This window comes from Sebastes fasciatus, chromosome 11 (assembly GCF_043250625.1).
Source record: "Sebastes fasciatus isolate fSebFas1 chromosome 11, fSebFas1.pri, whole genome shotgun sequence".
Lineage (NCBI taxonomy): Eukaryota > Metazoa > Chordata > Actinopteri > Perciformes > Sebastidae > Sebastes > Sebastes fasciatus.
In genome coordinates, this window is record NC_133805.1 from 19,368,091 (window position 1) to 19,387,252 (window position 19,162).

Consider the following 19,162-nt stretch of genomic DNA (forward strand, 5'->3'; position numbering starts at 1 on the left):
ATAGGAAATCTCCTCCCATATTCCAGAGAATACACAAACACACACACACATTCAAAGTACTTAGTATGCCATCTCGAAGTTTCTTTTCTCCAACTGTGTTTGAATACTAATAGAGTGGTTCTGCGCAATCACAATACCCTAATGGCAATTAGATTCTTTTGTTTGGTTTCCACGGGGGCTCTTATCCAAACTGTGTTTTTTTTCATCATTGAGCAATTAAGAGTTATTTGTCCGTAAGATTGACATTTATAAAAAGCCGGGCTTAATTATTGAAAAAATATGGCTGAGTCAGTCTCGACCACATTACAGCGGTACTGAACATAAAAGACCTGCCCCTGAAACAAATACTATTATAACATTACCGGCTATCTCCAAATAAGTATAATTTAAAGAGAGATTTTAATTCAAGCGGTGTTAGAGGACGTCCCCTTATGACTTAAATAATACCCTTTGTGTTTTTATTTCCTACGTTCCCTAAACAGACTGTCCGCACGTCTGTGCCGGCTTGATGGAATTAGGTGTTACATTGAAAAAAAAGGGTGACAGGAGGTTCTGCACTTAGTTTCCTTCAAACCCATGCCTGCTTTCATTGGATGACAGTAATGTGAACGTGAACAGCGCATTGATTTTAACACCTGTAGTCGACGGTGCGTCACTTTGAATTTGCACACACGAGCACACCAGAGGCACACATACGTGTAAACGAGCGAGCCTGCACCATACAATGAACATGACTGCATTTCTGCTCAAATTAACACCAATGGGGGCATGACAGAAAGCTTACAGTATACACACACACACACACAAACATACACAGGACTCGGTTCGTGCGACTTGGATCTTACAGTTAATGGAAAATCTTTGTAAAACTCCTGGGATATCTACAGTACCCTATAATTTGTGGCTTGCTGATTGTGGGTTGTAAAATATGAAATCAAACTGCGCATGAATGTAAACAGAAAAAGAGACTTCACTAGCTTTCTCATGAGCAGGGCTTTGACTCTGCTTTGGAAATGATCAGCTGTAGCTTCTGTGCTACATCAGAAACAGGATTATTACATTTTAGCCTTCTGAACAAGATATTAAGAGACAAGGGCCATGTCCAAAATCGAATGCTATGCACTACATACTCAATATGTGTACTATCGTTGAACAGGCTTTTCTGTGAATAAACAGTAATATGTGTCTTTTCGGACGCACTGAACTTCCTGAGAGCCTCCTTGCCAACTGGAGACGCGTAACCATGGTGACCTGTACCAACCTCATGTGACCAAAACGATGATTTGTTAGAATCATAAAGTCTGAACTAATTTTAAAAATACATCAAGCCTGTAGCAAAGTGGAATCTTATACTTACACTTAAAGAAACAGTGTGTAGGATTTGGTGTTATCTAGCAGTGAGGTAACAGATTACAACGTCTCTCGTGTGCCAAGCTCGTAGGATTGCTACGGTGGCCAACGTGTAAATGACCCTCTCTAAAGACAGTTGTTGTAAAAGTAGAGTGCTTAGAGTGTGTGTGGAAGTGAGTGACAAAGCAAGAGAGAGAGCGGCGGCGATGGGAGCGAGTAATGTTATTGACTCCGGCCAAAGCAGGAAAAGTTAACAGAGTTAGGTTTGTCTGTTCTGGTCTACTGTAGAAACATGGCGGTGCAACATTGCGGACTCCGTGAAGAGGACCCGCTCCCTATGTAGATATAAACGCCTCATTCTAAAGTAACGAAAACACATTAATTCTTATTTTCAGATGATTATACACTTAAGAAAACATACTTAATAATTTTATATTCATTTCTACCAATAGATCCCCCTAAATGTTACACACCGTTACTTTAAATTGAAGCGTTATTGACGTTACAGAGCTGCCACTACCGCACTGCATTGTGGAATATTTATGCCGCCAGAGTGTCCGGTGTTTGCATACTCTAATATTTCACCGGAAATAGTATGCAATTTGTGCACTATTGGTTTCATACTAAGGTTTCGGACATACTAACAAATCTCACATTCTATTTTAGCGTACAAAACAGCATGTTAGTATGGAATTTCGGACGCAACCAATGTCTGCGCCCAAACATTGGGAAATGTGTGTCATGTGCTGGACGTGTAAAGGAGGACAGCAAGTCCAGGAGAAGCACATGGAAACCTTCAGTTCACATCATTAGTTCTGTCTGCCACCTTGTCAGAGTATTTATAGCCCTGTTCATCCATCAACAGGTCAATGACACAGTCTGCCAATGGCATCCTTCTCTTTCAGTCCCACTAGGTATTACTACTGCAGCTAGCTAGCACTGGGACCGGCTGGGGGACTTTCCTGGAGCGAGGATCTGTTTCCAGTTGGTGGTCTGGTTTACTGTGTGAGGTGCATGTTACACTAGTGAAATATTAGAATTAGTATAGTGCTGTATAAAATGTTACACTGAAACAGGCAAGGACACAATGCACATACTATAAATACACATACTGTAGCCTACAGTGATCTATTATAAGGACACATGGAGGCCCATTTGTATGTCAGGCCTGTAGATATTGATGCGCAGCACATATAAATAATGTGTGTGAGGCCTGTGTGTGTGTGTTGTTGGATATCTACCAAGGAAAAGCTGGTAGTCTGGTGTTGTGCTCCCCTTGGTGCAGTGTACTAACACACATAGTGTGGCATATTCTCTGGTGAAGGCGCAGAGCGAGAGTGGGAGTGGGAGAAGAGCTGAGTGGCAGAGTGGAGGGGAGGCTCGGTGGGCTGAACGTTGTTTACCTGTCAGCTGGCATTGATTAATCTTGTGTTCGGTGAGATCGCTCAGCGACTCGAACACCTGCCGGCAGCTGTCGCAGCTGTGCAGCGCCGGCTCCTCGTCGTCCTCTTCTCCCTCTTCTCCTTCCTCTGGAGAGAGCAGCCTCTTCCTCAGACGCCCGGGCTCACCATCCTCCGCCGCCCTCTCGAGGGCGCACTCTGGATCTGCCGAGCCACAGGAAAATGACAGCACCACATAGTCAGAGGGGGTGACCCGCACGGTGAGGCACTACAGCTTCCTCTGGGTGACAATAAAATGGATTTCTAGACTCTGGATTTAATAAAAACAATAATAAAAGCTGTAATAAAAATGCAGGTTCAATTTGGGCCTCTGTAACTCAACCACTCATGCCATAACAGAACTGTTGGGCAGGTGAGGGTGAGAGATATACAGGCACACACAGACAAGGTGGCACGATGCTCACACACAATCTAACACACACATGCACACACACACCCCTCTGTTATTAGAAATGGTTTTACGTTGTGTTTGCCCTGCTTCACCCAAGCAAAACTTCAGTATATGAAACTAGACTGATGGGAATATGTGTAGTTAATAAATCCTGGATTGCAGTTTTTTGGCTCGACCAAACGAAATATGAAATTCCGCCAGTGAGCGCCGCTGAATTGCATCAGTCAGCGTCTATCAAAGGAGACAGACCTCGCCATATTATCCAGACATCTAGGCCAGGACCGTGGATGTATGGAGCGTATCACAGTAAGACACACAGAAAATGAGATTGGTGTGTGTTAGGCTGTCGTCACGACACACTTGCCTAAATTATTCAGCCTTGCTCGCAGGCAGCCGCGGGTCGCACACATCAATATTCTTCAATCCATCTGCAGTTTTGTCTCTCGTTGGCTTTGTGCTGCAGCAGCGCCAGGGGTGGGCGACTGACTCAACCAGGACTAGGAATCATCTTTCAAGGTGCCGGCCTAATCTCGAGTTCTCTTCATGTGACGCTCAAATATTCGGACAACAAATCAAAACCTCGCATTGTTCGCTCAGCGCGCCGTAAACATCTCCTCCTCAGAAGCACAGTAAATCTGGCTTGCAACAGCATCTTATAAATAGGCAGCATGGCCTGCAGCCCTCTTTTCTCCCCTGCTGTGGCCATTATACTTCACAATAAGACTGATTAAAAAGCCATACTTACAATCAAACAATCATGTCACCCCGGTTAAGGCTTTGTGGGGGGAGACGAGCCCTCGCACTTCACTGGCAGCCATTTTAAAGCCCCACTGATGCAAGTGTTCCTCTCCTGAAACTCCGGAGGGTAACGTTTGGAGGAAGCCGTCTTTTTGCGCCTAGCACTCAGTTAACGGCGCTCGAGGACAAAGGCGTGTGTGGCACCGATGCGCGCAGGTGTGGGTGTCTATACACACGGGCGGCCATTTTAAAGTCGTCCTCCTGTAGGGTGCTCTTAAAACTGTGAAATTCCTTGAGGAAAGGCGCTTCCAGAACTCATCAAGGCCACCCAGGATTTTTTCCTTTCCCCCCACTCGCGCCAAGTATTGATGTAACATCACACCCTCCATTGTCCTTCCCTCTTGGCGACTGAGGCTCTCGGAACATGCCCTCTAAAAATATCAGCACTGTGGTCCCCGGTGGGACGATGCAGAACAGAACAGAAGGTGTTTCAAGAAAATGAAAATCCCAACCCAATCCTCACAGATGCAGGCCTTTTCTTGCTCTGGGGGGAAACACTTCTGACTGAGGCCAAAAAGCCACACAATATAGACTAATGATTCATCCGCAGACACAGAATTCACAATATGCACTTTTTACAGCGTGCCTGTGGAGGAGGTTAAGATTATTTTTTTTCCGACGGCCTTTATGAATCATTAATTTGTCTAATATTACAGCACAGTCCTGTCAAGAGAAACTGACGGCTGCATTTACGCGTGCAATAAAAATACATTTCTCATATCAGAATGCAGATGTTCGGGTTGTTCATTTTAAGTTGATAGTCTCACATTGTTTCAGGGACATGTATGAGATTAAAACCCAAAAGAGAGTGCGAGTTTCACTTGCTTGTTTTTCCTCTTGTTTCGAGTGACAAGTTTCAGCTGCAACTTCCAGTGAATCCAAGCCGGGTCAGTGCTCCGAGTGACCTCCGGTGCACTGCTGTGATGCGGCGCTGGAAGTGTAAACTACTACATGTTTGAGGTTGGGGAAGTGCGAGCGAGGGGCGGGCGGGGGGGGGTAGGGGGGGCAGTGGGGGCTTGACACGGCAAGGTCACGTCCAACCCTGGGATTAAAGAGCCACGTCAATACTGAGGTTCCTGTGCCTCTGGGCCTCATACAGTAATCCATCAGATCAGGACATCCTCTTCTAGCAGTCTCTACAGGCTGGACAGCAGATCAATACCAACATGCCTGGAATGGCTGACAATCACATGTGGAATATGGGGGGGAAGATGCGTGGCGTATTGAGAATTTTTCACCATGTTAATTTTGTTAATCAGCTTGACAATGCAGGTAAAGGACAAGAGGGAAGCTACATTGACCGCTGATCCATATTCTGATAAGGTCAGCTCGAAGTAAGATGATCTCAGCTCGGACTGAGAAATTATTCATCGGGGGAATACGACGAAGATCTGACTGAAAGGATGATTTTTTTTTAATCCTTATGCTACGAAAACCGCATTAGTTTCGTACTAATAAAATATCTGAATGGTGATTGACATCTTTATAGCCGTGCAATATCAGTCTCAGCTCGAGTCCATCCATCATAGACACTCCTGTCTCTTACGGTGCCTAGTGACATTTATCATACCACAACTTTCATCTCGTGAGTTGAAGAGTCCCCTGGACCCCCCACCCTTATATTATTGAATATTTCTGCTCTTAAATATTTATAACCTTTTAATTGATATTCTCTTCTCTGCTCCCTCGGCCCCACCGGGGACCCGGGGTCCCTAGCAGGGGAGCCCACACTCGTCCCCCCGCTGTCTGGCCCACACACTGAGAAAGGTGGAGATGCTGACCACAGGGAGAGGAGAGGAAGGGGCATGAACATACAGGAATACTTAAAGAAAGAAGTCTGGCCAAGCTGCAAAGATTTATGATCTTAAAAAGTTAACTCTCACCATGAACCCCTGCTTTTAACCTTGCTGGAGATTTAATGTCTAACCCTAAGCTTAAAGATTAAATAAAATATCGAGCGCCTGGAACGAGGAAAAGAGAAACGGAAAAAGTTGTTGTAGCCATTTTTTGAAATGCAACATGTGATGGATGTCAGTGTTTTAAACCGAAATTCATTCAAATCCAGCCCCAAAACACTGAGCGAGAAAAGCGTGCAATCATCACTGAGGGCTATGTTCCTACTTGCCTGTAGATATACAATACGTCTGTCTCCATCAGGGTTCAGCCCGAGTCTTTCTTTTGTGCTATGAAAGACCTTGGTGTCGAAAACATCATTACCAGCTCATATCCCCGTCGTTTCCCAGAGATCCTGATTCTATGAAGCCCCCTCCCCGGCAACCCACCCTACAACCACCCACCCCCAAGTTCGAATTAAGAATTTATTTTAACCAGCGAGCAGCTTCTGTCGACACATGTCGGCGGGCCTGATCAAAGGTGAGTACGCTCCTTTATCAGAGTGAGGGAGGCTGTCAGAAATAGGAGGACATTAAGATTGAATAACCTTCACACGGTTGCCGGCACCTCATTATTTAAAAATCTAAAACTTTTTTTGCCGAGCGCCCGCCATATATAGGTCACACTACATTCTAATGCCACGTGTGCCTCCGAGTGTATCCTCCTCTGTGTGGATGGGATTTGGGGCTCTCCACTTTAGGCCGTCACATCCACTGATCCCCCGTCATTAAAGAATGTCATGATCCGACGACGACGCGGCTGTGACACTTGCAGGATTGTTAACGATCCTCGAGAATTTGCATGTGGTCGACGCACTGCAATTTGAGTTATCTGCCTCCAGTCACCCAGATTCATATTAAGGACTAATTGCTGTTTAATATTTTGGTGCATTTGAAATTTGAAAGTAGATTAGCAAGAGGTGCTTGTCAAAAGCAGTTTCTCTTAAAACGTTAAACACATTACAAGCAGAGTGATGCATTCACAGACAAATGTTTCCCACCTTGTATGTAAAAAAAAAACAAAAAAACATGCAGTATATTTATGAAAATGTGATGCTGAGATAAAGATAAGACGAGCACAGAGAGAGAAAAAGGTGCTAAACAATTACAGGAGAACAAACAATGACGACAACACGGAGAGCACTACATGAAGGAAGCGGCACATATAATCACAGGTATACAGACACCATCATCCACCATTAAAATCTCTACGCTAAAAAAAAAAAAAAAAAAAAGATACAAGCGCGTAAAGAAGAATGGAAATCAAAGCGGATGAATGAGAAACAACATTTGAACATACCAAATGCTCCCTTTCTCTCTCTCTCTCTCTCACACCCTGTCTCACTCGCTCTCTCACAGGGAGTGATAATATTGAACGGAGCGCCTTGCTATGCCATTAGTGCAGTAAAACATCAAAGGAAATGAATAATAGAGAATATGATTTTCTGAAGTGGTGGAGTGAAAGAGTCCTTTCCCCTTCCTGCTGTAGCGAGCCCTGCAGTACATTGATCTGCGGGCAGCCGGAGTCTCAGACACCGCCGCACCACTATACGCTACACTACTCTACGCTACGGCACCTTGCCACCCAGACACCCCCTTCAGATCTCGATAACACTTCTATTTGCCTCAGTCCACTCCACTCTGACACCCTCTTCCAAAAAAACAGCCTCCATCTGACATAGCCGAGAGCAAAGAAAGAAAAGGGGAAAAGAAAGGGATGTATATATAAGAGAGAAGAAAAAGCGCGGAGCATGTGGTTATAATTACACACAGGCAGCGCAGTGGTAAAGCCAAGCTGCAGATCTTAAGCCTGCTCGACACTCTCTGGGTAAAAAAAAAGTGCACCGCCTCATTAAATCTCAGATATCACACTGTTCCTGCCCCTCTATACTATGCATAATACTGTCTATCTTTTAGAGGGCCTCTTTTGTTAGCATTTCTCCTTTGCCTTTGCTAAGGAGAAACAGGATGCGGGGCCTGCGGAACGCTTGCAGAGTCACAGAAGAGCTCGACTGGGGGTCTACTTATGAGGCAGATCTTGACACCATGTCTGATTAAGCCCTCGGCTTGTCAGGAGTCTAATGGCTATTGTGGCCGTGTCCGTCAAAGTGGCGAATGCATGAAAAGCAGGTGAGCGTTTGCTACTGCTTTTCAGTTTGACGTTATAAAAGGGCTTGTTTGGGCAGCGGTTGAGCCACAAGGATGAATCACTGCTGTTACGATTAAGACACACAAGCGGCGGTGAAACATGTCAAAAGTTGGGAGGAGAAAATTGGCGAGAGAAATTCTCCCCAGCATCTTAAGAGTTGATCGCCACAAACAACACTTTTTTCCTCATTGACCGTTCATCAAGCTGCATCCTGAGAGCAGGGTTAAAAAAAATAAATCAGTCAGACGAAGTCAAATGAGGAAAGTGAGAAATTAATTTGTGCGCCCTCCTGATTTCTCCACAGGCAGACATCGATCATGTGGCGGCTGTCTCCCCTCACTCTGGAGATAGAGGTGGTGGAGGGACGGGGAGAGGGGAGAGAGATTCGTGTGTCTGAGGGGGTCGTTGTAATCAGGCACACTCATTAGCTCTACTTTGGCTCTGGATGACAGGAGGTCTCCGAGGCAAGTCTGCCTTTTATGCCCAGTCCTTCATCCCCTGAGCCGGGGGTTAGAGGGGCTAAGGAGGCGGTTTCTTTCCACAGAACCACCCACCAACGCCTCATCGATACACATTAACTCAGCGGCAGGTAGATATCTGCTTTTTTTTTCCAGAGATGAACAAAAATGTTACAAAAATGTTTACTGGCATATCTGATCAATTACACGCTGAAAGGGTCAATCGGAAACACATGAGGGGGATGATGGATAGCGCCGAAGGTCATAAACTGCAAGATGTCTGAGTCACTTTTGACTGATGTCTACCTCTAAATGTCTGCTGGACGCTAAAGCCAAGGTTTGCCGGGTTTTAACAAAACACTGAAACAATAATACATCAGCAGGGCTGTGTATTGGTTAAGAAACTGGCGATACGATACGCATCATAACACGGGTTATGATTCAATATATTGCGATATGGCAAGCAAGGGGATGTATTGCGATTTTTTAAATCTAATTTTAGGAAAACTGTCATAGTATAAATAACACACCACCATATGCGTAAAATCGGAGTAAACAAAGCTTCCTTTTTTATTAGGGCTGTCAATCGATTCAAATATTTAATTGCGATTTATCACGATTGTCCATGATTAATCACGATTAATCGCACATTTTTTATCTGTTCAAAATGTACCTTAAAGGGAGATTTATCAAGTATTTAATACTCCTATCAATATGGGAGTGGGCAAATATGCTTTCTTTATGCAAATGTATGTATATATTTATTATTGGAAATCAATTAACAACACAAAACACTGACAAATATTGTCCGGAAACCCTCACAGGTACTGCATTTAGCATAAACATATGCTCAAATCATAACATGGTAAACTCAAGCCCAACAGGCAACAACAGCTGTCAGTGTGTCAGTGTGCTGACTTGACTATGACTTGCTCCAAAACTGCATGTGATTATCATAAAGTGGGCATGTCTGTAAAGAGGAGACTCATGCGTATCCATAGAACCTATTTTCATTCACATATCTTGAGCTCAGAGGTCAAGGGACCGCTTTAAAAATGGCCATGACAGTTTTATATATATATATCGTCAATATTTAGCGTAAGTTTGGAGCATTATTTAGCCTCCTTCCCGACAAGCTAGTATGACATGGTCATGGATTCCTTAGGTTTTACTAGTTTCATTCAGTTCCAGGATAGCAGTATCTTCTCTTTAGCTTTAAAGCCCGATGCAACCTCCGGAAGATCGATAGTGTTAATGTGTTAAAGAAATTAGAGGTGTTAAAATTAACTTTGACAGCCCTATTATTTATACAATCAGAACAGTGGGATCTCCATTTGCATTTATCACAGTCTCTGTAACATCATAGCACTACTCTTTCTGCAATCTGAACCACTGTCTGCCGCCAATCTTTGCATGTAAACTATTGATTAAAAATCAATAGTGTTTTTGAGAATCTATACGGTATCGCAAAACATAATATCGCGATACTCAAGTGTATCGATATTTTCTGATAAGCATCTGAGAAAAGACTGGACCTATCGTAGTGGTGCATGCTCCTGCATTTTGCAGAGGAGCACTCAGAAAGCTGTGGGTAAATGCTGGACTAATGTGGCAGCCGAGGAGTACCCAGGGTCCCCAGCCTGCTGGGCAAAGCCATCCATATCGGGTTTAAAATAACCACGCCTGAGACTTAACCTTTACCAGAGACAAATGAAATGAAAATATACAGTGTGGCGCATCAGGAGCAGGCTTCATTCATAGGGGGCTTTCTGCTAGCCTGACCTGAATTACCGCTCTGTTCCTGGAGGGCCACTGTGAATGGCACGCGTGGAGACAGGACACATTCATCTGGGTAGCTCTATTCTACATCATACAGAGGGGTTGGGAAACAAAGAGTCAGGCAGGAACACACAGAAACACAAGGACAGCTATAAGCACACCTGCATGTATGCATGCACACAAAAACAAAGAAGAGGAGCTAACACCGCTCTGCCCTTTCTCGGACACAAACGCATGCGACCGTGCAGTTTACAGAAGGAAAAACCTCAAAAACAGGAAACACATATCATTCTGAACCCAACAAAGATTTTCACAGACAGACACAAGCAGACACATGATCCACTTTCCAGCCGAAAATGATGAAATATGAAATGGAGCATTACCGCTTGGAATGGCAGTCTGCCCAGGACTGTGCTGGTCCTCTGTCACATTGTCTTCTACTGCCAGAAAAAAAGAGAACGGGGAGAGAAAAAGAGGGGAAAGAAACAGTTAACAGCGCAAAAACAAGTTAGACACATTGAGATTTCCTTCTTTTTTATTATTTACTATTGAGCTTTTTCTGTATGGAAACTCCAAGAGATTTCAACAGCTTTCGACAGCTCTCAACCTGTGGTTTGGGAATCCACACAAGCCTTTCATATGTATGAGGTTTGGCAACAAGGCAAACACCCACGTAAATAACATATTGGACTGGGTAATGACGTGATGAATTATGAACGTCTCCCATGAAACGTCCTCCCAACATCAACAGTGACCAAGTAAAAAAACACCTTGATGACTGCATTAGTAAGAAGGTTGTATAGTGCCCTGCTTGGGTGGTTAAATTAGACGGGTATCAAAAACAACATTTGCCTTAAAGCCGACTGTGATCCAAACTTCAATGCAAAGAAAAATTATAAAATACATATTCACATTACGTGTCATAACAACCAAAAGCGGCGGCAAAGTGCCTTTTCTCTTTAACAGGAGGGCTGACAAAATAGTGACAGCTTGATCGGCGCTGAAACCCGCTCATTAGGCGCATGGCAACTAAACCACTTTTGACTTTTCGATAACAGCATGGCCTTGAAAAACACAACTTGTGTTTAGTAAAAAGGTAGGAAGCTTTTACATTGGAGCCTTTTTGGAAACTGGTGAGAGTTCCTTGTGGCATGTCAAGTACAAGAAATGAAATGGATTCTAACAGCGGGAAGAGAACAAAAGAGTCTCCCACCTGTTCCATGTAAAATGAGGGTCTCACTGAGGACTTCTTACGCCTCTGCGTTTCCACCCCTGCAGTTGAAATGCATTCTCCATTATGTCTTTTCTTTCTAGCCTTTCATTTTCCTGGGCAAAGAGGAAGGGGGGAGTCTGACAGGACCTCCCAGTAGGGGAGTGTGGCAGTGACTGCCAAAGCAGAAACTGGCGCACTTTTAAAATCGCACAAAATATCCTGTACTTTGCATAATTAAGGCAGGATCCTATGGTGGCAGAAGCCCCCTCAGGGGAGCAAGAGTCAGTGTCAAGCAGGGTGTCAAACCTCGGTGAAAAATGAAGAGGAAAGTGTCGAGCTGTTTCTTGTGAAGATGGCAAACGACGGAACAAGTATGTTTCTCTGTCTGGCCTTGTCCGGCCAAAAAACTGAATTCCACAGTGAGAAGCTTTGATTCAAAATAACCACTATTCACTCAATACACACGTAGAATGGGAAATCATTTTCTTAGTAACTACTATAATTGACGCACACAGAAAATATGCTAAACAAACGTGCATGGCAATTAATTAGCTAAATCAATTAAAAGTGATGGAACAGACATAGTTGGACACCATGGAGGTAAATCCCAAAGAGGACTGTATATCAGCCAACACAGAAACCTTGTCCTGTTAAAGGAGGCCTTAGTGACTGACGCCCTGAGAGTTTAATGAGTTTCTCCAGCGCTGTTGAGCGCCTTGCATCCAGGATCATTTAAATGGGCTGGGGATGGGGGTCCTAATAAATCCCCCATGGTTCTCTATCAGAGATTGGTGGCGGGGAGCTGGAGGTGTTTTGTTTTGATTACCGTCCCTGTTGGTGAGATGAGGGAGTTCAGGCAGAAAATTCTATTTCACAATGCCATAAGAACTTAAACATTACGGCAGTTTGCGATGATTTGTCACCACTGTGAACTTATTAAAAGTTTTTTTGTCGTTTTAAAAAGTAAACAACTTCCATCACGGTGCAAATGCTTTTTTTTTCTTTTCTTTTTCTCATTTGCACCTGTCTTCTGGATAATTAATAGCTAGCTAGGAGCGATCAGAGAGGGTGAGCTGTCATGTAAGGGCAGACTCACACTGGTTGGATGTTTGATCAACAATCATAACACAGTACAAATACAAATAGCCGGAGAGTTTTAATTAATATGAAGCTCATGATGACAATAACTTCAACTGAATAGTCCACATTGTTCTTAATGCATCACCGCTATCAGTTAATTAATGTTTGACAAGGTACAGTGTGTCACTCAGTCAGTGACAAACTGTAATCACGCTGCTAGGTTCTGTTGATACAATACTAAACACACATGGGACCGTTTCAGCGCTGGCTCCTTTGATTTTCAAAACGCGGAGCAGGAAAGACATAATCCCACAACAAGTGGCGCAGCATTAAAGGCCACTAATTAACACACTGGCCACACACAGAAAATGAACAGAGCAACCGTCATTATATTATTGAGAGTGACAATCCCCAAGACGGGACATTTCCTGCTTTAGGGGTGAGTTAATATTCTACAAATAGGGGGAGCAAAACAAAAGTAAAAAATAATACACAATTAAAAAAAAAAAACAGATTGATCGCCACATGCACGGCCCATGATACAACACACCTGCATAAAACTAATGATTTAATAGACATGAATAAGCAAAAACATGACAAACTCTCAACAGCTTGGACCTTTCCTAATCCATCAAATTAATTCCTGCTGTGTAAGAGAACGGAGTGAGGAGCGCGTACAACACGTGTGTATAATTACTGTACATTTTTTTTATTTGTGGATTGCCACGTAAGCTTGTGTGTGTGTGTGTCTGTGTCTGTGTGTGTGTGTGTGTGTGTGTGTGTGTGTGTGTGGTTATCTCGCAGCACTTCTCAGACATTAAAAAGCCCTGAGTGTGTTCCTGGATATGCGTGACTCATCTGCTTGGTTACAGCCAGCTTTGGACGATACAGTGGCGAACACAATGGCAGTGTAATCCGCCCTGACTGACCGGGAAGGAGACGCTCGCCACAGGGACTACAACTCAATTTAGCTCGGGTCAAGAGGTCAACCCTCCTCAATTAGGGCCGGGAAGGGAGGGAGGAGGACACACACTGCACATGAATAACTTTCTTAATGAGCATTATTTGAACTGGTGATTAGTGTCATAAATAATTTGCAATAGAGGAGCATGTTAATCACGTTGCATAATATTTGTAATCTTTCATATACTGCCATGTACTGTAAGCAAATCATATTAAGAGCAAAAACTCCACTAGCAGCAATAATAAAAAAAAATCAATAATCTCATTATGCAATTACTGCAAATTTAGCTTCCAAAAAAAATATTACAGGAAAAATGAGACAGATGCAAATGCGCCCAGCAACGTATCATTTCATTTGCAGCAGCAGCGGTGGGAATCAATCATTGTCTCTGAATCAGAACTCCTTCCTCCATGTGGCAGACAATCCATGACAACAAGAGAGACACATGCCATGGAGTAAGAAGAGATATCGGCCAGCTCCCGCGACACCCAGTCCAACACACTGAGCCGCATGTCAAGAGCACTGACAGCCGTGCTAATGGGATTTTTCCACGGCTCCATCATAATTTCCTTAATGATAATACTAACCATATTTTTGTGTCACATTAGAAAAGTGTTAATGGGTGTTATGCCACAGATCATTAATTGTGAACAGACTGGAATACTGCAGCTTCCCTATAAACTAAGAATGACGCAACTGTTAATAGACATTTTAACAGGGGAGGAAAAATAGAGCTGGATATTCTGCGTTTTTAATTGTTCAAATTAAGAAGAGGTCTTTACTGCATTTATCATTAAACACGCTGGATACAGTGTGTATTTAAATAAAGAGACAAATGAGTTTTTGAGGAGTTCTGCTGACAAAAATACTTGAGATTAAAGGTGCCATCACACTTTTTAGTTACACAGGCCTACGCTTATTAGGAGTGAAAGGGGGAGTGGTTATGCATCTCTGGGCATAACGGACACGTTTCTGTTCTCCGAAAAGAAAAGCTTCAAATTATGACAAATGTGTGTTTAAAAAAATACACATCTATTTGAGTTTTTCTGGATGTCAAAAGTCAAGTCAGTTTTATTTCACCTGACACGAAACGAAATAAAAATGTGCTTCAAGTCTAATGACGTAAAGCAGGCTACCATATTAACCTTATTTTCAATAGGCCCTTCACAGATTTCATAACCTGCTCTATTAAAGAGTATAATAATATTTCCTTTCATGTATGGCCAAGCAAAGCTCACTCATGTGGCGACAAATTCCAGCCCCTCAAAAAAACATCAAATATTTAAGGTGTACATGACACAGCGCTGATTTCATGACAACCTCCGTACTTAAAGTAAATGGCGCAGAAAATATATTTATATATGCGGAGTGACAGACATGGAAACTTCCTCCTCAGCCAATGAACACATCAGGCTTGAGACTGTCATTTGTGCTCCGAATGAAAATATCAACCCAGCCTCACATTATTCAGGAAGTGCTGTAAGGACAGGCAACGTGGCAAGTCATCACACGCTACATACAGGATTTGGGAGTGAGATCCTCCTTCCTCGCTGCTCGCCACTGAGTGACTGAAGCAATGTGCTGACCCGAAAGCCTCTGCACATCAAAACAAAATTACAATGTGCCTACAGTTGAGAAATGTAGAGGGCTCGGGATTGAGTAAATGTCAGTGGCTAGGGTGAAGTGTTTGCATATAAGCGAATGATGTATGGTCTTGTCCTGTGCCATTTATTCCCCCAAGCAATAACGTAGCCGGATCTGTCTCTCAGACTTAATTGAAACGGGACTTGTAATGTTGCCCTTTTCCTCGATGGGACCAAAAACATAACCTCTGACTCCCACAAGCAGCCAATACTGAGGAAGTGGGTGTGTTGGGGGTGCACAAGGGAGAAAAAAAAAAAAGAGTGCCAACTGTCACAGCATTATTTTCTCATCTCCTCTACCACAAACTCCATACTATCCCTAAAAACGCTGCACACGATGCCCGCTCTCTACCTTCCCTCCATGTTCCATCGGCACCTCTGTTTATTTTCCCTTTTCCGCAGAACAAAGTGTTCTTTCTGCGCACAAAAAAAGCACCGTCCACATTGACCACTGCCTCAAGTCAGCAGAAGACAACCTATAAAAGTGAAACCTGAACTCTGCAGCTGCGTTCTGTTGGTTAAAACATACAATATAGGTGCAGACACAGGCTCACACATGTGCATACATATATGAAACTAATTTAGAGATGCCACTTTGGTGTTAACAAAATATACTGAAACAACTACAAATAAAATAGCAATTCCTGTTTTCTGCAAGCAATAGTGGAGAATACAGTGTCAAGCCACTATTAAAAAAAAAATGACAAGGAAGGAAAGTTATTGTGGACATCTGTATAAGTGTATCTCTGTCCCCGAGGAAAGAGATAGACAAAGAACAATAAATAACATCTGCCTGGCCTTCCTTGGGTCTGATCCAAAACAGGGAAATAGCTATGACGTATCTGCATTTCTGCTCCCCTTCAGCAGTCGGTACGAGGACATAAAAGTCGGGGATGTTTTGTGTACCACATTTTTCCAATTTAAATTTTACTGACAATAACAAAACAAACAATGTCATCACTCAGACTTCATTTGCATGCTGATTTGCTCTCTCTCTCTCTCTCTCTCTCTCTCTCTCTCTCTCTCTCTCGATGTACACAAATCTTGACAGATGTTCTGAATTCACACACACATACACACACACACTCACACTCACACACACACACACACACACACTTGTAGCATGTAGGCATGCTCGCAGGAGACGATTATATCTAAGTGACGTGTCTTTTGAGAATAGCAATTGTCAAATCAACTAAAAAAAAAAGCAGTCAATGCCAGTGTGGTGTGAGAGAAAACTAGGGAATCTATGTATAGAGCTGTTTACTGTGAAAAGAGCAGTGCAGGTCTGGAGACAGAATGTGACAATTTTTAAGATGTGCATGCACTCACATTTCCACCCTCTCCTGGGTATTGATTTAAAATGGTGGCTGCATGAATGTACTACCGCAGACCATGTAATCTTCCTTTGAGATGAAGACTTCCGAGAACGAAAAAGGGGGGAGAGAGAGAGAGAAAGGGGGTCCACAGACCACAAGCTGGGAATGTGAAATTGTGGACAATTATTTGCTGAGCAAAATACAATGCCTGCCAGATGAACTGGAGCTCAACCTCCAAAACCCAGCAGCTCTCCCCCACCCCCCCCTGACCAAAATGCTACAGAGAAAAGTAGTGTGAATATGTGTGTGTTCATGCATGTTGCTGTCTCTATTTCTCTCTCTCCCTCCCCCTTCCCCCCCCCCCCCCCTCTCTCTCACACACACATGTACACTCAGACACAAATGCATGGTTGAGTTACCACCAGTCCAACTGTCTCAAAAAAAGTAACAAAAAATTAAAAATCATACACAGTGTCTGCTGTATATGCTGACATGCTGTGCAGATATGAAATAAAAAAGTTCAGCTGTTTTCCAGCTTTTGAAATCCAGATGTTTACAACTTTAATGAACATGTCCAATTAGCACTACCTCTAATTTCTCTATTGCACACACACACACACACACATGCACACACACCACAGCCCTCCCTTTCCCCCCCCAACAACATATAAAATGTTTCCTCCTCAGTTTTCTCAGACAGGAGGGTGGGTCACGTGACTCTGCGCCCCATTCCATCAGACGGGCTTAAGTTCCGACTAGGAGCGTCTTTTTTAACACATCCAGATGTGTTTGATCCAGATGTTTGTGCCAGCGTCGCGCTGCACTGGTTGCTCTCTTTAAAATTACCCATGCCCTACCCTTGCACTTGCACTTTAACTAGCATTACAATACTGCTCAACTGTAAAACCGACCAGCTTTTTTTTTATTCCCCCCCCCCTATGCCAAAGTGCGTAAAATGCATCCGATTCCATGCGCAAACATAACAGGAAGGAACACTCCGAAATGCGTAAAAAAAAAAAAAAAAAAGGAACAGTTACATTTGCAGTGAGCGATAAGTTCAGATCATGCTCTGTCTACACTTGTCATAAATCATCTGAAAGCCACCATGACATAGGGCTTGTATCACTTACCTTTCAGTGATCTTGGTTTAGCTTGCTTGCGGCGCGACATCCTATAGAGAAACGCTGAAGTTGCTCAGTTTCTGTCTGATAATCTGGTCTAAAAGGTCTCTAAATTCCACTGGTCGCGTCTGCCTTTTTACCATTACAGAAAGATGCAACTTAGCCCAACCTTTTTGACCGCGCGGTTCTATACACAAACACGAGTTGTTTTTTTGCTGTTATATTTTCTGATGAGTAGGTGGATGTTATAAAATCCAATTATTTACCCCCCCCACCACGATCGGTATAACGGCGACTCTATTTAGTTGAGCTGGGTATATGGTGGTAAAAAAGTGTGAGAATAATAGTAAATCCCCTCTCGTCATGCGCTTCCATTCTCCGGGAAAACACACTGCACGCGTGCAGGCATGATGATGATGCTTCGTTTTAAGAGAGAAAATAAAAGCGGAATATTTTTGCTTCTCGCAAATCTCATCTCAAATGCATCCGACGTGAGAAAGACATCAGCAAAACGTCTCCTGTGAGAGTGCAAAATAAAAAAAAAAAACCAAAAAAAAGGAGGAAAAATGATAATAACACTTTTCACTTCATATCCACCTATAACAGCATCCAAAACTATTATAGAGTCTTTCCTTTTTTTTTCCTCCACTCCAGTTCCTTGCTAATCATGAATTAGGGTTGTTTCGGAATCTGATCTAAAAAGTCTACGTCTAAATTGCTCTTTAAAAAGAGGATGAAGAAGAAGCAGAGAGAAGATGGAAGCTCCCTCCTCATCACAAACCTGCAAGGTCTTGGACTGCGCTGTCGCTCCGGTAGTCCACATAATAATGGAAAATGGAAGCAAGGCCCCCAAAGCCATCAGGATGGCTCCAGAGGGGGCCCCTACCCCGCAGGGACTCGCTCTGTACGTAATCACTGAGGAAATCATTGTCAGCCTGCCTGCACTCACACACAGACAGAGAGGCATGATTAAAATCCGAGGGATCACGGCAAGATGCGGAACGCTGGATCGGCTGGTTTCCCCGGATCCGGAGTCGAACTCTTAAACCCAAAGTCGGCTTTTGCTCACCCTGGCGTCTCTCCTCTCTGCCTTCATTCAGCTCGCCGTCGGCCACTCTCCGTCTACGGCAGACGGACTACTGGTCCCCCTTCTGGTAGAAGTGGTTAAGCAGAAATACATTTTTCTGTGTGTCTTGACTGTTGTTGACATATATGACATGGAATGACATGTAAAGTTTTTTTGGGGGATTTATTTACAGATTTTTTTTTATTTTTTTCATTATTATTGTTCACTATGAATGAGATGTTTTATTGCAATCCCCTTCATTATTTGAACATAAAGAAATATTTATTTTTTTCAGATTTAAAATAATATAATAATTATTTGTGGTTGAGTCAAACAATGTAGCCTCCTCCCCTTTAATATATTTTTATTTATTTATTATTGTTCACTATGAATGAGATTTTTTATTGCATCCCCTTCATTATTTGAACATAAAGAAATATATATTTTCTCAGATTTAAAAAAAATATTATTATTTGAGT

The 19,162-nt window shown here is 43.1% G+C and overlaps 1 protein-coding gene across 15 annotated transcripts in view; it reads right to left on the minus strand.

Moving 5' to 3' along the window:
• The window catches only part of LOC141777262 (zinc finger protein 521-like), a 102,871-nt gene extending 84,119 nt beyond the window's left edge, over positions 1–18,752 (minus strand). For 4 of the 15 annotated variants that reach the window (XM_074651368.1, XM_074651365.1, XM_074651366.1 and 1 more), the window contains exons 1-3: positions 17,627–18,175; positions 10,661–10,717; positions 2,754–2,954 (exon numbers count right to left, since the gene is read on the minus strand). In XM_074651368.1, the coding sequence (XP_074507469.1) occupies positions 2,754–2,954; positions 10,661–10,717; positions 17,627–17,666 (298 nt within the window). In that variant the 5' untranslated portion in view covers positions 17,667–18,175. Of the gene's footprint in view, positions 1–2,753; positions 2,955–10,660; positions 10,718–17,626; positions 18,186–18,398; positions 18,614–18,686 lie in introns of those variants that run through there. The other 11 variants (XM_074651367.1, XM_074651364.1, XM_074651371.1 and 8 more) reach the window with 9 other exon arrangements.
• Between the last annotated feature and the right edge of the window lie 410 nt (positions 18,753–19,162).